We start from the raw sequence: 23,774 nt of genomic DNA, 5'->3' as shown, positions 1-23,774 counted from the left end.
CACTGTGTGTGTGTGGAGTTTGCACATTCTCCGTGACCACGTGGGTTTCCTCCGGGCGCACTGGTTTCCTCCCACGTCCCAAAGACGTGCAGGTTTGCAGGCGAATTGGTCTCTGAACTTTCCCTGGTGTAGGGAGTGGATGAGAAAGTGGGATAACAGACCAAGTGTGAATGGGTAATTGATGGTGAATGTGGACTTGGTGGGCTGAAGGACACGTTTCCATGCTGTATCTCAAAACTAAACCAAGATGGTGTTGAACTGTAATGGTCAAAGTGCAGGCACGTGAAGTCACGTCTCTTCAGCTCCCGGCATCTATATCGAGTATCAGGCAACTTTGGTTTGGGCACGCTGACAAAACATTTCACATGTGTACATTAAGTCACTTTGTCCTGCAATGGTAATCGGCTTGGCCTTGGCCTGCAGGCAGTGTGGACTATGCCGCATTGCATCCATGAGCACAGGCCACAGATACATGGAAAGAATGGTGGAGATCTGGAATAAAGGTATCCAAGGGGTGGTGCAACATGGAAGGGGTGGTGGAGGCAGCATAGAAAGAGCTCAGGGAAACAATGCCAAGGTCGAGCCTGCAGCCTTTGCCAGCACCAGCGGGAGTCTCCCTGATACTGGGGAATGGAGACCTGAAACAATGGCAGGAGTAGGGCATCACACATTGTGTGAACAATCAGAAGCATCTGCCAGTAGTTGAGGCAGGTGCAATAACAGCATTAAAAAAAACATTTGGATAGGTACATGGATAGGAAAAGTTTAGAGGGATATGGAGTGAATGCAAGCAAATGGGACGAGCATGGATGGGGCACCCCGGTCAGCATAGATGAGTTGGGCAAAAGAGCCTGATTCTGTGCTGCATGACCAACTGGGAAATTGTATAATTCACCATGGAAACGTTCCCTCAGCTCATTTCAGGCCAAAATTCAACGCAGAACCCTCAACTTCAATTCTAATTAAAACCAAAACATGTTTCTTTAATAGTTGGTGCAAAGAACAAAAATATATTTTAGTAGCATACTCATTAAAAGGATTTATTGTACAACAATTTGTATTTTTGTAAACCAAAAAATTGTAGAAAGGACTGAACAGGACGAGACAGCAAGGCTCTGCTCATGTTAGAGCTCTAGTCCAGAAGTGGAACCCAGCCAGAGTAAAACCAGGTGGCCGTCTAGTCTGATGACCTGGAAGAACCATCTGAAAGGTGAACCGCCCTGTCGGATGAAGGAGGCAGAGAGATTAGCAGAAAGCACAACCGCTTCAGAAGCAGAACGGCGAAATGATAAATCTGTTGTTTGGAAGTGAGATCTGCTCCAGACTGTTAGCACCGGCCACTTTCCCCACCAGCAGTGCAAGTTGCCACTCCGTAAGCTCTGCTGAGGCCCCAGGAAGTCAGTGGCGTGCCGACTCAGTGAGCGGTGTCTCAATGGGATGGATCCTAGACAATGTTTGTGGCCTGCCAGGGACTAGTTGTACCCTGATCCATGGAACATCAGGGAGCGCACACTTGATGCTTGCACGAGAAACGTTGACCTCGCTTGCTCACTGTGTTTCACACTGAGCTTGTTGACACCAGATGAAGGTCAGCAATGGAGACCACACTCGGAGATCCATCCGCCCCTGCAGTGCTGGGATAAGCCACTCCAGAACAAAACAAGGCCCGCAAAGCTTCAGGTGCAATTCCTCTTGGAAGCCACAGGTTAGAGGTTTTAACGCCTGAGATTTAAGTGCTGGTCTCACATTCAGCTCCATTGAAGCAGTCAGTCTGAAGGTTGAAGGAAGCAGATGGTGTTGCAGGGAAGGTGATCGGCGTGGCGCTTAGACGCACACCGTTTGGTACCTGAGGGGAGAGGGAATGTCAATGCATAGTTCTCAGAACCCTGCCTATCAACCTTGTGCCTTCTCTTACCCCAGCACTTGTAGACAGTTCCTGCTCATCGCCCAACTAGCGTCTCCACCTCCTTCCTCTCCCCCTCACATGCCTCTATTTCCATTATCTGATTAGAGTGGATAGGATGCAAAACAAAGCTTTTCACTGTACCTTGATAAAGCTAAACCTTTAGTCTGCCTGCACCGATCACCCACCTGCCTCCATCTCACAATTCCACCCCTTCCATCTCCCCAGGTTTATCTGTCCATTGCCCTTCACCTCTCCCGTCTACCAATCACCCGCTGGCCCGTCTCACCACCCGACTCTCCTCTTTATACTTGCTATCTTTCCTCTAGTCTTAGTCCTGATGGAGGATTTCAACCAGTGACCCCTATAGATGCTGCTTGACCCGTCGAGTTCCTCCGGCAGATTGTTTGTCCCGCTCGAGTCCAACATCCAGTACATGACGCAAACCAGCCTCCTCCACGACCACCAAAGCACCACCCCCCATCACACTTCACTCTGCTGTGGGAAAGCAGCCGATATAATCAAGGACCACTCTCATTCCCTCTTCTCCACTCGCATATTGGGCAGAAGATAAAGAAACATTAAAGCACCAGATACAGGAACAGCTTCTTCCCCATTGTTATCAAGCCACTATACATTCCTCTCAAGCTCAGATGCAGTTCTGATCTCCCAACCTACCTCATTGTGGGCCTTACACTTTTCTTTTTTAATCTGCACTCTATGTAACTATTGCTGTGATCCTATATTCCATTTATAGCTAATAAACTAATCCAGACAACATTCTGGTGAACCTCTTCTGCATCCTCTCCGAAGAATGGTCGCATTGGAGGCAGTTCAAGAGAGATTCCTCAGGCAAATTCTTGGGAAGAGGGTTGTCCTATCAAGTTTGTATCTGTATTCTTTGGTGTTTTGAAGAATGATGGAAAGCTTATTCAAAGATCCTAATGGGGCCTGACAGATGTTGGGATGTTTTCACCACTGGAAGAGCCTCAAACAAGGGGACCTAGTTAGAAGGGGACCTAGTCTGAAGAAGGGTTTCGCCCTGAAACGTTGCCTACTTCCTTCGCTCCATAGATGCTGCCTCACCCGCTGAGTTTCTCAAGCATTTTTGTCGACCTAGTTAAAAGACACTGAGTCAATCATTTAGAAACTGGGTAGAAATGTCTTCTCACAGAGGCAAATGAATCTCTGGAATGCTCTGCCCTAGCAAAAGCTAGATCAAGTATTTAAAGAGCTGGTCGATCGAGGAACAGAGGGGTATAGAGGAGTGCAAAAGGAGTCGAGGCCAGCACAGATCAGCCACAATTGTATTAAACGGAGGGATAGGCTTGAAGAGCCTATAACCTAGTTGCACTTCTATTCTCTGATGTTTGTTCGAGTGACAAACAATATGCATGGACACTTGCCCGATTTAATCAGCAGAATTCCCACACTGTATCAGTGTTGGGAATACAATTAACTCAACGTCACTGGACCAGGCTGGAGGAGAGCTGGTTAGACAATGTTCCCAGATGGTGATTAGCAAATAATCCTCCACTACAAGGTTACATTTGACTATAAAATCACTCACTAACCCAGACACAGCTAATTTGATTATGAAAACCGCCTCCCCTCCCAGGCTTCGACGCTTGTGTGCCAGGATTAATCTCTGGTCCTGGAAGTACACGCAGCCCGTTTTAATGGCTCAAGGATGGGACAAACCTGGTCTCTTCCAAGGCCTCTGCTTCATCCTCATCCTCCTCGTCTGGATCCTGATCCAGAGACTCCTCATTGTCCAGGTCCATGTCAAAGTTGTTGCTGATTTCAGTGCACTGACTGTACAAGTACCCACTGCAAGCCAAGGTTCAAAGTCAGCTGATGTTAGTGCTCAATTTTAGCAAGTATACACCCTAGAACATAGTCAGTCTTTCTGCCCGATTTGCCTATGTCAACCAAGATGCCTTATCTGAACTACAACTTCTGCACTCATATGGCCTATTTGAACTTTTCCCATCCAAATGTGATTGTACTCGATTCAACTACCTGCCCTGGCGGCTGCTCCACTTGCTTTCCACACCCTCTGAAAAAGTTCAGGGTGCTATTACATTTCTCTCCCCCCCCCCCACATTTAGCCTATGAGAATCTGGAAAATAAGATATTGCATTCACTCTATCTATCCCCCTCATGATTTTATACACTTTAAGATCACCCCTCAGCCTTCTGAGCTCCAAGGAACAAAGTCCTAGCCTGTCTAACCACACTATACCTCAGGCCTTTGTATCCTGGCAACATCCTCATAAATTTACCCTGCAATCTCTCCAGCTTAATATTCTTCCTACAAAAGGGAGATCAAAACTGAACGCAACACTCAAAATGCGGCCTCACCGACTTCTACAACTGTAACGCAACACAGCTTCTATACCCAATAAGTTAATTGAAGGCAGCCTTTGGCCACCCTATCGACCGCACTTAAGGAACTATACACCTGCATTCCTAGATCCCTCAGCTCCACAGCACTTCAAAACCTTGTTATTCACTGTGAAGCACCTGCCCTGGTTTGACCTACAAAATGCAACACCTCACATTTATTTGCCTTAGAAACACCATGAACCATTTCTCGGCTGATCAAGATGCCGCAGCAATTTTTGGCAACCATCTTCACTGTGTACGGTACCACCCCCTTGAGCGTCATCTACAAATTTACAAATCCTGACTTGTACGTTTGTATCCAAATAGTTGATAGAAACTAAACAGCAATAGGCCCAGCACTGATCCCAGAGGCACACCACTGGTCACAGGCCTCCTGTCTGTAAAATACACTTCCGCCATCACCCAGTTTCCTTCCCCGAAGCCAATTTTCTATCCAGTTGGCTCGCTTGACCTGGATCCCACATGATCCAACCCAAGGATTTGTCCACAGAATTTAGATAGGCTTTGACAATCCAGTGATGACTGGCAATTCTTTTATCCCCAGCTTTAGATTCCCCAGCCACATTAGTAAAATTCTAACTCTAATCTCCCACATCCTAGACATCCAATGCTGGTGAGTACTTTAACCAACACACCTGTGATTGACAGAAATTCACTAGTAAGCAGTTCAACGCTTTTTAGTCTTAGGGAAAGTTTTTATTTGTTACAGAAGGTGATGGATGCCTAGAAATGTTGGCAGATATAATAGCGGCATTTAAGCAGGCTTTAAATAGGTACATGGATATGCAGGGAATGGAGGGATATGGAGCACATACAGGTAGAGGAAACTAGCTTAACTTGGCATCACATTCTGCATACACAATGCGGGCCGAAGGGCCTGTACCTAAGCTGAGCTGTACCGTCCTGTTCCAAGTCTTCTAATGCCTCTATTTTCCCCAAATCACAAGGTGGTGGGAGCACATCTCTGGCCCAGAGGGCTGATGACTGGATCAGAGTCCAGCCTTTTCCAGTCATATAACTTGGAAACACGCCCTTCAGCCCATCATCTGTATGCCGACCATCTACACCTATTACCAGCACTGGATCTGCAGCCTTCCCTGCCTTGGAGATTCAAGTGTCAATTGTGTACTCGGCCTCAGAAGAGGCAGTGCAATCAGACTCTGGGTGGGACAAATCCCTGCAGAGTGCACACAGACCAGACTCCCCACTCTACTCTCCATCTACACTTCACGCTTTCACGGGAATGCAGCCAACATAATCAAGGACCACTCACACCATTCTCTCTTCTCCCTATTCCCATAGGGCAGAAGATATAAAATCCTGAAAGCACGTGCCTTCAGATTCAGGAACAGCAGCCTCCCTGCTGTTACCAGACTACTGGATGGTCCCGCCATAAACTAGCGTGTAGTCCTGACATTGCAGACTGGACTTTTTCTTTGGGACTGTTACACTACGATGCCAACAAACTACATTCTGCACTCTGCTACTTTTCGCTTTACACCACCTGTGTACTGTGCATGGCTTGTGCCAGCATCATGTGCGTAGGAAAGAGCTGAAGATGCTGGATTAAATCGCACCCATTCCTTCTCTTCAGAGTCGCTGCCTGTCCCGCTCAGTTACTCCAGTGTGTCTACCTCCAGTGCTAGCATCATATCTCTGATGGCTTCCACTGGCGTCACTGCCTTCCCTCAACATGCTGCGGATACAAACAGCACAGCCCACTCGTTACAGGAACCTCACCTGACGGAGCGACAAGTGAAAAATACAATCCTCTTCAGCCTCTTGTTGTGGAAGAAATAGTTGAACGACCAGAGGCTGCCCTCTTCTCCATAAGGGTCACAGTCCAGATCAGGGTTGTAGCTGAAATAAAGATCACAGAACATTTAATAACAAGCTAGTGTAAGAACAGCACAGAATGGGGTCTTCATGCCTACCTATACTAACTGTACGTGCCTGCATTCATTCCATGTCCCTTCACACCCCGCTCATTCCAGTACCTGGCCAGATTCCTCAACTGTTCCCGCCAGCACACCATTCCTCAGATATAGGGCCCAATATGTCATGATTCAGGTATTTTGTGTTTTTTTAATGACTGTTGGCATATTAATTTCCCTCCTGGAATAAATAAAGTTCTATCGTATCAATGTTGTTGTACACCAGGATACAACTACTCCCTCTCCTGAACTCATGGCTTCCATGTCCTTCTGCACAGTAAATACAGACAAGACATATTCATTCCAAGACCTCCCCCATGGCTTCACATTTCACCACACTGGGACCCATTCTCTCCCTGGCTACCTTTTATTTAAATTCATGATTCTGCGAATGTTTTACTCAGTGAACTTGTATACTTGTAGAATGTAATAACAAACACATAGCCAAAGGTTAACAGCAACCAGAGGGATCCTGGTACATGGTAATTACATCTGGAATAAGCCTCAAAACAGAGCCTCCTGCAGCACAGCGTGTCCTGGTATTGACACGTTGAGTTCTTTCTGTTCTGATGGACAGACAAGACTAACCAGGTGCTGCCAACTCCCAGTCTAGAAGCAGGCTGAATGGGAAACGGAAAATACCAGAGTCTGAAAGTGTAGGAAGGAACTGCAGATGCCGATTTAAACCGTAGACACAAAATGCTGGAGTAATCAGCGGGTCAGGCAGCATCTCTGGAGAGAAGGAATGAGTGACGTTTCTTCAGACTGATGTCAGGGGAGTGGGCGGGACAAAAGGCACACCATGCTGCCTTCTCCCAGTCTGGAAGGTGGCAAACTGCACTGCCATCTCCCAGTCTAGAAGCAGGCGCACAGTGCTGCATTCTTCCAGCCAGGCGAATGATCGGATCGAGTGCAGTTGAACTAGTCAGCGGCAACTCTGTATGTGACAATCTTAAACTAAACAGTTAATTCCAGATTACCTGTAGATGTCGCACTCCGAGAGAGAGATCTCTTCATCAACAGCATCCCACAGCTGAGGCTTCAAAGTGTTAAACTCTTCTCCCACAGCAGAAACCAGGCTGGTGTTCACAGCATTCACCACCTGAATGTATAAAGTACATGGGTAAGAGAAACCATTGGAAGCAGAGCCAACCAAAATTAAAACTGGCCCTTCAGCTCAAGTCGCCCATGCCCACCAAGATGCCGTATCTAAGCTAGTCCCATTTGCACACGTTTGACCCATATCCCGCTAAACTCTTCCTCTCCATGTACCTGCCCAAATGTTTTAAATGTTGTGATAGTTATCTTGTGGTGGCACCGGGCGGTTGTCCACGCACTACACATAACCTTCAGCTCTTGGGGGGGGGGGGGGGGGGGGGGGGTCACATGTCCTGGCGACGAGAGGTAGGGGGTCACGGTGTGGGCACGGGTGCCCCTAGGGAGTACTTATGGTGTTAATCGCACGCGCACGAGGTTGGTGAGTGAGGAAGATTAGTGTAGCAATAAAGGACAGTATTTTCAGACAAACTTCGTGTCTGCCTCATTCTTTAACGGACAACTCCGTCCGCTACAATCTGCACTTTATCTGCTGCAGTAAGTCTATAACACTATATTCTGCACTCTGGTGTTTTCCATTTGCACTATCCATTGTACAGTGCATTCAGAAAGTATTCAGACGACTTCACTTTTTCCACATTTTGTTACGTTACGGCCTTATTCTAAAATGGATTAAATTCATATCTTTTTATCATCAATTTACACGCAATACCCCATAATAAAGCAAAAACAAGTAATTAAAAAGAAATAACTGAAATATCACATTTACACAAGTATTCAGACCCTTTACTCAGTACTTTGTTAGGGCACCTTTGGCAGCGATTACAGCCTCAAGTCTTCTTGGGTATAACACTACAAGCTTGGCACACCTGTATTTGGGTAATTTATCCCATTCTTCTCTGCAGATCCTCTCGAGCTCTATTAGGTTGGATGGGGAGTGTCGATGCACAGCTATTTTCAGGTCCCTCCAGAGATGTTCGATCGGGTTCTATAATTCCCTGTTTTCTCTCTCCCGCCTTTCTTAAAAAGTGGGATAACATTAGCTACCCTCCAATGCAAGGGAACTGATCCTGAATCTATAGAACATTGGAAAATTATTACCAATGCGTCCACGATTTCTAGAGGCACTTCCTTAAGTACCCTAGGATGCAGACCATCAGGCCCTGGGGATTTATCAGCCTTCAATCCCATCAGTCTATCCAACTACATTTCCTGCCTAATGTGGATTTCCTTCAATTCCTCCGTCAGCCCAGATCCTCTGGCCACTAGCACATCAGGAACATTGTTAGTGTTCTCTTTAATGAAGATGGATCCAAAGTACCTGTTCAACTCATATGCTATTTCCTTGTTCCCCATAATAAATTCACCTTTTTCCAGTCTTCAAGGGTCTAACTTTGGTCTAATTTTTTCCTCTTCACATACCTAAAGAAGCTTTTACTATCCTGCTTTATATTCTTGGCTCTTACCTTCGTACCTCATCTTTTCTCCCCGTATTGCCTTTTTAGTTGTCTTCTGTTGCTCTTTAAACATTCCCCAATCCTCTTGCTTCCCGCTCATCTTTGCTATGTTGTACTCTTTTAGTTTTATACTGTCCCTGACCTCCCTTGTCAGCCACGGTCGCCCTTTACTCCCCTTGGAATCTGTCTTCCTCTTTGGAATGAACTGATCCTGCACCTTCTGTGTTATTCCAAGAAATATCTGCCATTGTTGTTCCACTGTCATCCCTGCTAGGGTTTCTTTCCAGTCAGCTTTGGTCAGCTCCTCCCTCAGGGCTCCATAATCCCCTTTGTTCAACTGTAACATTGACACCTCAACCTCAAGTTCCCATATCAAATCTGGTTCCTTGCCTTTTAATGAGGAGTACCTTCCATCTGGCCACTCTGCCATAAAGGCCTGATTGGTGGAGTGCTGCAGATATAGTTGTCCTTCTGGAAGGTTCTCCCATCTCCATAGAGGAACTCTGGAGCTCTGTCTGAATGACCATTTGGTTCTTGGTCACCTTCCTGACCAAGGCCTTTCTCCCCGATTACTCAGTTCGGCCGGGCGGCCAGCTCTATGAAGAGTCCTGGTGGCTCCAAAGTGCTTCCATTTAAGAATAACGGAAGCTACTGTGCTCTTTGGGACCTGCAATGCTGCAGAAATTGTTTTATATCCTTTCCCAGATCTGTGTCGACACAATCCTGTCTCAGAGGTCTACGGACAATTCCTTCGTTATCATGGCTTGGTTTTTGCTCTGACATGCACTGTCAACTGTGGGACCTTATATAGACAGGTGTATGCCTTTCCAAATCATGTCCAATCAATTTAATTTACCACTGGTGGACTCCAATCAAGTTATAGAAACATCAAGGATAATCAATGGAAACAAGATGAACCCAAGTTCAATTTGTGTCATAGCAAAGGGTCTGAATACTATGTAATGTGATATTTCAGTTATTTTTTTTTTTTTTAAATTACTGCAACCATTTCTAAACACCTGTTTTAGCTTCTTCATTCTGGGGTATTGCGTGTAGATTAATGATTTTAAAAAAAAAGAGTTTAGTCCATATTAAAATAAGGCTGTAACGTAACAAAATGTGGAAAAAGTGAAGGGGTCTGAATATTTTCTGAATGCATTGTGTGGCTTGATTGCACTCATGTATAACATGATTTGACTGGATAGCGTGTCAACATTTTCACTATCTCAGTACACGTAACATTAAACTAATACCAATGGCCTCAATCATTAACAGAATTGAGAGCTGGAGTCAGGTTACTGCTGTGATAGCAAGGACCAGCAAGATCCATCTGGTCCAATATCTTGGACCAGTTTGCTCACTATGACCAATCATACTGTCCAGTCTTTGACAATAATGCTGATCCCCAGCTTTAGGCAGCAGAGGTTAACGAGAACAGCCCAAGATGGAAACAGGCCGGGGCAACATGAAGCTACTTTACAAACTGCTGCAACATTACACCACCACAGCCTGAACTGTTGGATCCGAGCATCTTTTCCACAATTGGTTACATCTACTTACCCAGTTCAAGCTGGGCTCTTTGCTAAACTCGTGGCTTTTTGCCGTGCTGAAGTCATAATCGGGGCGGAACGATGCATTGAGCGTTGCAATCAGGTAGAAGAGCGTCTTGCGGCTACACTTGTCACAGAGCGGCCCCTCTCCTTCGTCCCCACTTTGGCTCTTGCTCAAACTGGAGTAGAGAACAGACTGTTAAGTTAGTCACATCAACTTGCCACAAAGCATTCACAATTATTTAAATGAGCCACTAAGCCCTGTGAGTGCCAACAAAATGATCTTTATATGGCCTCACATTCCAGGAGGACATCTGAAATAGTGATGCACCTGTCATAGTGCTGTACAGCATTGAACCAGGCCATTCAGCCCACCTTGTCCATGCTGACCAAATTGGCATACTGGGCTAACGTCATTTGCTTGCATTTGGCCCATAGCTCTCTAAACATTTCCTATTTGTATATCTGTCCAAATGGCCTCTTCCTCTGGTAGCTCATTCCAGATATGGGCACTGATTAGATTGGTCTCAGTGACAATTTTTTTTTTACAACCAACCACGAACAGTTTTTCTGAGTGAAGAGAACGTGACGACTTAATTTACTATAGATTGAACACAGAGCACTGGGGAATAACATTGGGTCATTTTGTACTGAAGACAGAAATCTGACATTTGGGAAGGGTCTGGTCTTCGAGGAAGAGTTAGTTCACTTACCGGTTTGGGCTTACTCCAGTGGTCTGAGGTGGGGAAAGAGCTTCTAGGACATGTGGCTGTCCATCCTGGCAGAACTGTTTAAACATCTGCTTGTCATCTCCTGCCATTTTACAGGAATAACTCTCTATCCTTTAGGGGGGGGAAAAAATAAATCATAAACACGTTAACAAGTATGACAGCTATTCCATTTTCTTAGATCTCCATCCCTTTCCTCCCCCGATGGGCTCGGAGGAAGAACAATGCTAGTTTTAATAGGCTCACAGGAGCAGGCAGGACCTGCCTCACTGAAGATAAGACTCGGCTTAAATCTCAGTCACTGACGGAAAACATGTTCAGTGGAAAAAATCAAATCCATCTAAATGCAGATCTTGAATCTGAGAACATGGACAAAATAGTGAAACACTTACAGCTTAAACTAAAAATAGTATAACCAAAAAAGACCAACTTGATTTAAAGTTCCCAATGAATGAGCAGGCATCATCATCGACGGCCACTCCATATATAACCATATAACCATTACAGCACGGAAACAGGCCATCTCGGCCCTCCAAGTCAGTGCCGAACAACTTTTTTTCCCTTAGTCCCACCTGCCTGCACTCATACCATAACCCTCCATTCCCTTCTCATCCATATGCCTATCCAATTTATTTTTAAATGATACCAACAAACCTGCCTCCACCACTTCCACTGGAAGCTCATTCCACAACGCTACCACTCTGAGTAAAGAAGTTCCCCCTCATGTTACCCCTAAACTTCTGTCCCTTAATTCTGAAGTCATGTCCTCTTGTTTGAATCTTCCCTATTCTAAAAGGGAAAAGCTTGTCCACATCAACTCTGTCTATCCCTCTCATCATTTTAAAGACCTCTATCAAGTCCCCCCTTAACCTTCTGCGCTCCAGAGAATAAAGACCCAACTTATTCAACCTATCTCTGTAACTTAGTTGTTGAAACCCAGGCAACATTCTAGTAAATCTCCTCTGTACTCTCTATTTTGTTGACATCCTTCCTATAATTGGGCGACCAAAATTGTACACCATACTCCAGATTTGGTCTCACCAATGCCTTGTACAATTTTAACATTACATCCCAGCTTCTATACTCAATGCTCTGATTTATAAAGGCTAGCATACCAAAAGCTTTCTTTACCACCCTATCTATATGAGATTTCACCTTCAAGGAACTATGCACGGTTATTCCCAGATCCCTCTGTTCAACTGTATTCTTCAATTCCCTACCATTTACCATGTACGTCCTATTTTGATTTGTCCTGCCAGGGTGTAGCACCTCACATTTATCAGCATTAAACTCCATCTGCCATCTTTCAGCCCATTTTTCCAAATGACCTAAATCGAAACGAGTATGACTGCCCTCTCGTGGAGGACGCCTGTGCGTGACTTTGTTTAACGTGGGGAGACTGGTGCACAGGCAGCCACCACATGGTAATTGACAGATCTGGGTCAGGATCCAGTGGCATGGAGTCCAAGACGACCGGTGACCCATTTCTGCTGCAGCCTTCATCCGCCTTCCCAGCCGTTGTGACGCTCCACTAAAGTCAGCCATCATCCTCCGCCTGTTCCACCGTTGAGGGCTTGGTTGGATTGCTCTTTGTCAGAGACCTCCCCCTCGACCTTACCGCCATGGGTGACCCTACCAGGAGCATAGCTCCAGACGGCATCGCTCTCAGGATCTCAGGACCACACAAGCTTCTCCACCACGACACGGTGACAATCCACGGAGAAGTACGAGCAGGCATAACAAAGAGTTGTTTTCCACAGCATGAATGCGGATGGGACCCAGAGAGAGAGCGCTTGGTGGAAAGAGCCAGAGGAAGGAAGTTGCTTTGTTCAGACTGGTGGCCAGTGACTGGAGGCAGGGATCAGGGCTGGGCCCACTACTATTTGTCATCCAGCAATAACCTGCAAATGTTCTATGACAACTGTTATTCACGGGACTCACACGTTCCCCTTCTCCTGATAGAATATTGGTTAAAAATAATTATTTTGGAATTTTACTTGTCAAGGGCATTTCATGGGCTCTTTTTGGCCTCTTACTCTCCTTACATTCTCTCCTACACCGAAGGAACCAGCTCCCAATACACCCCCCCCCCCGCCGAAATGCTTCCTTTACTCCCTGATCAAACCTTCAATATCTGTTGTAATTTGTTGTCCCCATCTTGCTGTCTTTGTATTTTACCTTTAGAGGAACATGTTGACCCTGAACGCTAATTCTTTCATTCACAAGCATCTGCTTCCAATCCATTTCGCCAGGTCTTTTCAAAGCCATGAATGCAACCATCCCCCATTCGGAACCAACCTTGTTCCTTTCCACGACCACCTATGGTACGATTACAAATACTCGACTTGACCAGGTGTAGAGAACACAGACTGGCTGCATCACGGCCTGGTTCAGCAACCCAAACACCCCTGAACGAAGGGGTCTAAAGAGTGGTGGACACTCTTCAGCCCACCACAGCCACTGACCTCCCCACCATCCACGAGATCCACAGGAGACTTGGGACTGTTTTTCCAAGACAGACCTTTTCCTGCTTGTCAATTTCAAATTTTTAAACGAGTCTGTCGTTCCCCATCAAAACTGCGCTATGATCATATCTGTCCATGTAATAGAATAGCGTTCCTTAATTCATCCATCTTATTATATCCAATTCATGTTATAGAATGCAAATGCACTGAGGGAGAGAGTGGTGAAAGAAAGACTGACAGCATATATGAAGCAGAGATGAGCACACAAATGACAGCAGAAGGTGACAGACAAAACACCAGGAAGTGGGATTAATACAGATCGGTCTGCCGGTCAGCACGGCCTCTGGGCTGAGAGGCCCAACCTGCGCAAAGACTGTACTGCTGCACGGAAGTCAAATTCCATGACAGATGTCTGCCTTTGTTGATGTAGTCTGTGTTGACCTCAGTCAAATCATGGGTCTTATAGTCAATGGGCAGGGTTACACAGAGGCACATTGGTAGGAAACTTTCGGCATTTGAACTATCAGCTAGCCGTCAGGTGTTGAGACAGAGCAACTTGCATAACTACAGACTGTGGATACATATACACACAGCTTAGTGAACACAACTCAAAGATAAACATTGTCAAAAGTCATGGAAAATTTTGAAATTAGGGAAAATATTGAGTTGGGGACGAAAACAAGGCTTGAGAACTAGTATAAGCGTTTACTCAAACTAAATGGACCACAGTTTTTAATCACCATATTCAAATAATGAACAAAAGAACTGCTTTAAAAGATTTAATTGCAGAATGATAGTCTTCTCTTCGCTAAGGTTTCAAAATAATCTGCAAATGCTTGATTGCAAACAAAGGCGAGTACTGGAGTAACTCAGCGGGTCATGCAGCATCTCTGAAGACCATGGATAGCGACAGTTCCGGTCAGGTCCCTTTCTAAAGATTGATGGCCACAACCTGAAATGCCAGGTATCCACGATCTCCAGAAATGCAGCCTGACCTTCCGAGTTGCTGCCTTTTTTCAAAACTTTCTACAAAGTTTGAAGAGTTCAGACACATCCACACACACACACACCCCAGTGTACATTTAACATTGACGTGGACATCAATTAGTTCATCTCTACTGCCAGCTTAAGTTGTAACGGAGGGTTAGTTTAAATGTAAATTATTGCACCTTCCACACTGTTAATGATGTTCATTCCCTCCACATATGCTGCCTGACCCACCGAGATGCTCCAGTACGTTTTTTCCCTCCCCAAGTCACTTTTTTCAACCAGTGCAATCTGTAAAGAGTTTCCAATGTTAACCCCGAGTTGGCGAAATATTCAGGACATGCAATGGGTAATCCTCATCTCTGCACACCAACCTTTGGCATTATAAACAATACATGGTTTAGATCGATTTGGCCAAACTAGTGTAGGTGGGGCACGTTGGTTGACACGAACAAGCTGAGCCAATTTGTTCCTTTGCACACAGTACAACAATTTCAAGCTTGGCAGATGCTATGAAGTAAACTTGGCAAGATGCCAAAATGTACCTTCATGCAAAGTGCCATCACTATGCACTGAGGGAGAGAGTGTTTCGTACAAGGTATAGATTAGTAATCAAGCAGGCTGCATTAGTAGTGACCAGTGAACAATGGGTCATCACATGCTGTGCCTTGGTTGAGCCATCTAATGACAGTGACACATTAGATGGCGAGTCACTTGCTGCAAAATACTATCAGTAAACAAAATATCAAACATTTAGATAGACTTCCACTTCTAGCTAACAACTAGTTATCTACAATTCAGAAGCATTTGTTCAGAAAAAGGAAAGTTAAGGACAAAGATAAGCCCAGGTTTATATTTAGGTTAATTACCCATTCTAACTGCACGTTCTGATAAACCTCACAGCAAGTGGATGAGCCAGAAACAGCATTGCACTCACTTATGTAGAGATATACAATTATACAAACTGAGTGACCAGCCGATTGCATGTTCATAATATGCCACCTTCACCATGTTCCTGCCAAGAATATTTCCTTACGCAAGCATTTTGTCATTCAAGTGAGATTTGGAAAGCTGAAAAGGTGCTACTGGCTCCATTAGTGGCTGAAAAAGTACAAAGCTAAAATGTATGGAATAATTTTTTAATTACAGAAAGCCATGAACATACAGCACAGAAGCAAGCCCTTTGGCCCAACGAGTCCATGCCGACCAAGTAGGCATTCAGGGCCAGTCCCATTTGACTGCATTTGGTTCATAGCCCTTTAAACCCTTCCTATCCAACTGTCTCTTGATAATTTAGTTTTATCTGTTTCTATAGCTTTCTCTGGCAGTTCATTCCAGATACTGACTACCCTCCAAGTGAATAAGCAAACCACTGGATGTCGGGAGTCAGTGTTTAATTGTGACCAGAGCAATGAAAGTCTTGTTTGCTGCAGCATTACACACAATGCAACACAAATATAATATAAACTAGCAACACTAGGCAACAGAACCATATTAGTGCAAACTAAAGTACATAGTGAAACCTAAATAGAGTCCAGAGCAGATTGTTGCTGTGGTTCAGGTGATACAAAGCCTGATGGCTACTGGGAAGAAGCCGTTCTGGGACCTGGTGGTCACAGTTGGCAGCCTCCACTTCCTTCCTGGCAGCTAGATGTGCGGCCAGGGTGGTGTGGATCTTTGCTTTGAGACATCATCACCTGTAAATCCCTTTGATGGTGGAGAGGTCAGTATTTGTAATGGACTGGGCAATGCCAACTCTGTAGCCTCCTTCACTCCTGGGTCATCAAGTTGCCAAATGGGGTCACGGTAAGAGCGTTCACATCGCGGCCAAACTTTCCACCACCACATACAAGAAGCGACAAGACAGACACCATTGTATGCAGATGCCGAGAAGTGTGTTCAGCTCTGGCTGAACAACTTCTAATCTTGTGTGCAGACTCACTAAGAATTTGCCAAATCAGCCTGTCATACAGATTCAGATTCAATTCAACATACAACTATTCACTATCCTCTATACCACACCACTACAAGTTCCATAGACTACCCGGCAACAAACCGTATCTCTTCCATCGTTGAGGAAGTAGATTTAGGTTCTGCTCATCCACTGTTACACAATGGCAACAATGCACAGCAATTACTCAGAGGCTACTCCAGCAGAATCTCTGAAAACAAGAACTAATGTTGCAGGTGCTTGGGAAAACCTACACCTCTGGATTCATCCATGCTGCCCAATTCAGCATCATCGCCCTTGACATTTATGTTGTTTTCTGACAATTTTTGGTGCAGAACCAGTAGAGTTCTTTAATAGTTAAAAAGTTTAGCAATCCTGACAAACTACAATGCCGAAAAAAAGAGGCATCAAGCAGCATTAAGTTAAAACCAAATACTTAATCCAGATACAAAAAGCTGGAGTAACTCGGCATTACGCCATCTTTGTGTCTATCTCCAGCATCTGCAATTCCTTCCTACACAATCAATTCAGATACTGCAATTTATTCAAAATTACAATCACTTAATTGCAATGATCTGAATTTTAAAAAGTCATTCAAAACAGCAGAGTCATGGAAGTCTCTAGCCTCTGCTAATAATAGTTTGGCAAGGCCACCCAAACAGCTCCACATGTACTAATCCCTAAACAAGGACAGAATGTTCTCCACTCCTAGTCATGGCAATGCAACAACTTAGTAACCTTTTCAAATCAGCCATGATTATTTTCAAACCCATGTCTTAATATTAATACACATTGACCAAACATTGCTGAAGAAACTCAGATCAGGCAGCATCTGCAGAGGGAATGGACAGGCTCTCCAGTCAGGAAACGTCTTCAGTCAGAACCTGCAGAGCTATCGTTTCTGCTTGCTCCTATCCCTGTGAACTTATTTTCAAACATATTTTTCTATCCACCCCTCCCTCGACACCTCAGATTCAATAACTTTCAATTCCTAGCCCTCCCCCCCCCCCCCCCCCCCCCCATGGCCTCACCTATACCATGGATGTCCAGACCCCAAGAGGAATACCTCAGAATCCTCTGGCTTTTCTTCGAGCCGAGATCTGATCAGTTCCCCTCAACTAACTCTCCTCCACATGGCAAAACTTGTCCTCCCCCTTAACTTCTATCAGCTTGAAGGTGTAGCCATGGGCATTCACACGAGCCCCAGCTATGCTGGTCTTCGTTGGTTACATTGAACACTCATTGATCCAAATGGTCCCAGGCACTATTCTCCAACTCGGTTTAGTTCATTGTCACATGTACAGAGGTACAGTGAAAAGCTTTTGTTGCGTGCTAACCAGTCAGCAGAAAGACAATACATGATTACAATCAAGCCATTTACAGTGTATAGATACATGATAAGTGAATAGCGTTTAGTGCAAGGTAAATCCAGCAAAGTCCGATCCAGAATAGTCCGTGGGTCACCAAAGAGGTAGATAGTAGTTCAGCACTGCTCTCTGGTTGTGGTAGGATGCTTCAATTGCCGGATAACAGCTGGGAAGAAACTGCCCATGAATCTGGAGGTGTGCGTTTCTCCACTAGTGACAATCGCATTGGAGTTGCCTCATGCACCCAAGCAGAACACACCGATTTCAACTCAAAAATCACTGAAGGTGTGCCTTCCAGGGACATCGTCTGTCCAGTCCCTCTACAAATGCTGCCTGACCCACCAAGTTCCTCCAGCACTATTTTGCTCAAGAAGCCAGCATCTACACTGGATGGATTTAAGAGAGTTAGATAGAGCTCTAGGGGCTAGTGGAGTCAAGGGATATGGAGAGAAGGCAGGCACGGGTTATTGATAGGGGACGATCAGCCATGATCAAAATGAATGGCAGTGCTGGCTCAAAGGGCCGAATGGCCTCCGCCAGCACCTATTTTCTATGTTTCTATGTTTCTATGTAAGTTCGCACTATTAGCAGCACAGCTTAACCAAAAGCCAGAGATCTACATCTAGCTCAGTCTGAAGGAAGCTCTTGACCCAAAACATCACCTATTCATTTTCTCCAGAGATGCTGGCTGACCTGCTGAGTTACTCCAGATTGTTGTGTATATCTTCATAGATCTACATACATTTGTGACAAACTCAAAATCAACTTAATATTGGGGGAATGCTTAGAATCGAGGCAAGTTTGTTTTTAATGACACGGTGGTGGTCGTGCCTGGAACGCTGCCAGGGAAAGTGTGGGCGCAGTTACAATAGTAATATTTAAGAGGTATTTGGACAGGCACATGAACAGGAAGGGGATAAGGGACAAGGATCACAATAGACAGTAGGTGCAGGAGTCTAATTCAGCCCTTCGAGCCATTCAATGTGATCATGGCTGATCATTCACAATTAGTACCCCGTTCCTGCCTCCCCCCCCATATCCCTTGACTCCGCTATCATTAAGAGCCCTATCGAGCTCTTTCTTGAAAGCATCCAGAGAACCGGCCTCCACCGCCCTCCAAGGCAGAGAATTCCACAGACTCACAACTGTGTGAAAAAGTGTTTCCTCATCTCTGTTCCAAATGGCTTACCCCCTATTCTTAAACGGTGGCCCCTGGTTCTAGACTCCTCCAACATAGGGAACACGTTTCCTGCCTCTAGTGCGTCCAAACCCTTAATAATCTTATATGTTTCAATAAGATACCCTCTCATCCTTCTAAACTCCAGAGTGTACAAGCCCAGCCACTCCATTCTATCAGCATATGAAAGTCCCACCATCCAGGGAATTAACCTATGCTGCACTCCCTCAATAGCAAGAATGTCCTTCCTCAAATTAGGGGAGGCGGATGGCATTAGCATCATGTCAGTACAGGTTTCGTGGGCTAAAGGGCCTGTTCCTATGTTGTGTATCCCCTCCAACACTACCAGGAGGCATCCCACTTTAGACAAGTCTGCATAGTCACAGGTTAAGGTCACAAACTGCTACGAGCAACCAGCAGGAACAGCTGGAATGCAGCTGCAGGTAGGTTGAGGAACAAGAGGTAATTAAAAAAAGTCTGCTGCAAGTGTCAAAAAGCAGGTCAATCACACCGATTGCTCAATGCAAACTCCATGCAATCAGGGTTTAATGGGAAGGAAATTAATTGGAAGTTGGCAGACTTCCAAGCGGAACCCAAATCTACCTGTCAAATCAAAAAACAAATGCACACAAACACCAATATTTCAGAAAGTCACTGCTTGGTGCTTGCCAGAGGCATTATTGTCATTTACAATTCATATTACGAAACCTGACCTTGACTGCTTACAGAAACTATGTCTATTAATGGAGCTCTTCATGCACCTAGCAACAAGCAGGAGTGACGTCAATGCTAATAAGGTCCAAAGCCAATGAGCAGCGAGGGAAAACACAGCTGCAGGCACCATGCAATACCAGTACTTGTAATCAGCAGCAGCAGACAGCTGATCAGCCCAACCACATTACAACCAACGTGCTCCCCCTCCCCTCCACCAACACAAAAACATTACAGCTGTAGGCTCTCCTTGCAAGGCACACCCATTTAAAAGTATGCCATGGTCTAGTTATGTTGCGCCTTGGCTTTGCACATTGCTTTCTGCCAACTGACATTCAAGGTTGCTTCTACAGTGTAGAAGTTTATTGTTCAGCACCACAAGAAACTGTTGCTTCAGCCTACTGCACCAAACCATGTCACAACACAACCAGCACTTCAGGAAAGACCACAAGATCATTTGCAACAACTGCACCTCACCTGTTCCTCTTTACAGTCAGACAGCACAGCAACACTCTCTGGACGCACTTGCCCACACCAACAACGTTGCCATCTACGCTAGTCCCACCTGCCACATCCCTCCAAACCTTTTGTCGACGTAGCAGCCCAAATGTCTTTTAAATATTATTGTATCTGCCTCCACCTCCTGTGGAGGCTTTTTCCCTATAGTCACCACCCTATGTGTGGAAAATGTTCCTCAATTTACTATTAAATGTTTCCCCTCACCTTAAACCCGTGTCCTTTGGTTCTTGATATTCCGCCACAAAGATTTTCCAAGTGCTGGTTGTGTGTGCGGGATAGTTTTCTAAACCAACACGTAGAGGAACCAACGAGAGAGCAGGCTATTCTAGACTGGGTATTGAGTAATGAGGAAGGGTTAGTTAGCAGTCTTGTTGTGCGTGGCCCCTTGGGCAAGAGCGACCATAATATGGTTGAGTTCTTCATTAGGATGGAGAGTGACATAGTTAATTCAGAAACAAGGGTCCTGAACTTAAAGAAAGGTAACTTTGAGGGTACGAGACGTGAATTGGCCAAGATAGACTGGCAATTGATTCTTAATGGGTTGACGGTGGATATGCAATGGAAGGCATTTAAAGACTGCATGGATGAACTACAACAATTGTTCATCCCAGTTTGGCAATAAAATAAATCAGGGAAGGTAGTGCATCCATGGATAACAAGGGAAATCAGGGATAGTATCAAAACAAAAGATGAAGAGTACAAATTAGCCAGAAAAAGCAGCTTACCAGAGGACTGGGAGAAATTCAGAGACCAGCAGAGGAGGACAAAGGGCTTAATTAGGAAAGGGAAAATAGACTATGAAAGGAAACTGGCTGGGAACATAAAAACTGACTGCAAAAGTTTTTATAGATATGTGAAGAGCAAAAGATTAGTTAAAACAAATGTAGGTCCCTTGCAGTCAGAAACGGCTGAATTGGTCATGGGGAACAAGGACATGGCAGACCAATTGAATAACTACTTTGGTTCTGTCTTCCCTAAGGAAGACATAAATAATCTGCCGGAAATAGCAGGGGACCGGGGGTCAAATGAGATGGAGGAACTGAGTGAAATCCAGGTTAGCCGGGAAGTGGTGTTAGGTAAATTGAATGGATTAAAGGCCAATAAATCCCCAGAGCCAGATAGGCTGCATCCCAGAGTACTTAAGGAAGTAGCCCCAGAAATAGTTGATGCATTAGTGATAATTTTTCAAAACTCTTTAGATTCTGGAGTAGTTCCTGAGGATTGGAGGGTAGCTAATGTAACACCACTTTTTAAAAAGGGAGGGAGTGAGAAAATGGGGAATTACAGACCAGTTAGTCTAACGTCAGTAGTGGGGATACTGCTAGAATCAGTTATTAAAGATGGGATAGCAGCACATTTGGAAAGTGGTGAAATCATTGGACAAAGCCAGCATGGATTTATGAAGGGTAAATCATGTCTGACGAATCTTATAGAATTTTTCGAGGATGTAACTAGTAGAGTGGATAAGGGAGAACCAGTGGATGTGTTATATCTGGACTTTCAGAAGTCTTTCGACAAGGTCCCACATAAGAGATTAGTATACAAACTTAAAGCACACGGTATTGGGGGTTCAGTATTGATGTGGATAGAGAACTGGCTGGCAGACAGGAAGCAAAGAGTAGGAGTAAACGGGTCCTTTTCACAATGGCAGGCAGTGACTAGTAGGGTACCGCAAGGCTCAGTGCTGGGACACCAGCTATTTATGATATATATTAATGATTTGGACGAGGGAATTGAATGCAACATCTCCAAGTTTGCAGATCACCGAAGCTGGGGGGCAGTGTTAGCTGTGAGGACGATGCTAGGAGGCTGCAATGTGACTTGGATAGACTGGGTGAGTGGGCAAATGCATGGCAGATGCAGTATAATGTGGATAAATGTGAGGTTATCCACTTGTGGCAAAAACAGGAAAGTAGATTATTATCTGAATGGTAGCCGATTAGGAAAGGGGGAGATGCAACGAGACCTGGGTGTCATGGTACACCAGTCATTAAAAGTAGGCATGCTGGTGCAGCAGGCAGTGAAGAAGGCGAATGGTATGTTAGCATTCATAGCAAAAGGATTTGAGTATAGGAGCAGGGAGGTTCTACTGCAGTTGTACAGGGTCTTGGTGAGACCACACCTGGAGTATTGCGTACAGTTTTGGTCTCCTAATCTGAGGAAAGACATTCTTGCCATAAAGGGAGTACAGAGAAGGTTCACCAGACTGATTCCTGGGATGTCAGGACTTTCATATGAAGAAAGACTGGATAGATTCGGTTTGTACTCGCTGGAATTTAGAAGATTGAGAGGGGATCTTATAGAAACTTACAAAATTCTTAAGGGGTTGGACAGGCTAGATGCAGGAAGATTGTTCCCGATGTTGGGGAAGTCCAGGACAAGGGGCCATGCAGTTTAAGGATAAAGGGGAAATCCTTTAGGACCGAGATGAGAAAAACATTTTTCACACAGAGAGTGGTGAATCTGTGGAACTCTCTGCCACAGAAGGTAGTTGAAGCCAGTTCATTGGCTATATTTAAGAGGGAGTTAGATGTGGCCCTTGTGGCTAAAGGGATCAGGGGGTATGGAGAGAAGGCAGGTACAGGATACCGAGTTGGATGATCAGCCATGATCATATTGAATGGCGGTGCAGGCTCGAAGGGCCGAATGGCCTACCCCTGCACCTATTTTCTATGTTTCTATAAGCAGAGGACATTCTTTCAAAACTCATATGAACCAATATTCCAGCCAGAAGAAAAAACTGCTGGAAATATGCAGCAGCAATATGAGAGGTCTGATGAGACTGGCTTGAAATCTTTATACATGCTGGCTGATCGATTGAGTATTTCCAGCATCGACAACAGTTTCACTCCCAACAGGACAGTCTGCAGTTGCAATACCATGTAATCCATTCCAAGTTCTGGACTTCCAACCCTCAAGCCCTACTACTTGTCCACACCAGACTTGCAAAGCGATCACCATAAAATGGCAGGTAGACATAAATGCTGGCGAAACTCAGGAGGCGAGGCAACATCTATGGAGCGAAGGAATAGATCACGTTTCGAGTCGAGACCCTTCTTCAGACTGATCAGGGGGTGGCGGGAAGAGGCGGAGACAGTGGGCTGTGGGAGAGCTGGGGAAGAGAGGGGAAAGAGGGAGAAAGCAAGGACTACCTGAAATTGGAGAAGTCAATGTTCATACCGCTGGGGTGTAAACTACCCAAGCAAAATATGAGGTCCTGCTCCATCTATTTGCGGTGGGACTCACTCTAGCCATGGATGAAGCCCAGGACAGAAAGGTCGGATTTGGAATGCGAGAGGGAATTGAAGTGCTGAACCACAGGCAGATCAGGTTGGTTATTGTGGACTGTGCGGAGGACATAAAATGCTGGCGTAACCACTCAGCATTCCAGCTGAAGCACTGTCCAGATGGAGAAACCTCATTAAAATCTACTATAATAATCTGGCTTCATTATTCCACCTAAAATGCTGGAAAATACCCAAGAGTACGATGCAAAGGTTTTAATGGTCAGGACATTGAGTACATGAGACTTGAATATTGTGTGCAGTTCTCATCACGCA

The 23,774-nt window shown here is 45.1% G+C and overlaps 1 protein-coding gene across 2 annotated transcripts in view; it reads right to left on the bottom strand.

Moving 5' to 3' along the window:
• Positions 1-956: 956 nt before the first annotated feature.
• The window catches only part of LOC129715068 (repressor of RNA polymerase III transcription MAF1 homolog), a 36,732-nt gene continuing 13,914 nt past the window's right edge, over positions 957-23,774 (bottom strand). Inside the window, exons 3-8 of one of the 2 annotated variants that reach the window (XM_055664912.1) lie at positions 11,023-11,151; positions 10,320-10,488; positions 7,227-7,348; positions 6,053-6,172; positions 3,605-3,733; positions 957-1,220 (exon numbers count right to left, since the gene is read on the bottom strand). In XM_055664912.1, the coding sequence (XP_055520887.1) occupies positions 1,178-1,220; positions 3,605-3,733; positions 6,053-6,172; positions 7,227-7,348; positions 10,320-10,488; positions 11,023-11,151 (712 nt within the window). In that variant the 3' untranslated portion in view covers positions 957-1,177. Of the gene's footprint in view, positions 1,847-3,604; positions 3,734-6,052; positions 6,173-7,226; positions 7,349-10,319; positions 10,489-11,022; positions 11,152-23,774 lie in introns of both variants that reach the window. The other variant, XM_055664921.1, reaches the window with a different exon arrangement.

This window comes from Leucoraja erinacea, chromosome 2, assembly GCF_028641065.1.
Source record: "Leucoraja erinacea ecotype New England chromosome 2, Leri_hhj_1, whole genome shotgun sequence".
NCBI classification, from domain to species: Eukaryota; Metazoa; Chordata; class Chondrichthyes; order Rajiformes; family Rajidae; genus Leucoraja; species Leucoraja erinaceus.
The sequence above is the reverse complement of the archived record's forward strand: the minus strand, read 5'-3'. Positions and strand labels throughout refer to the sequence as shown.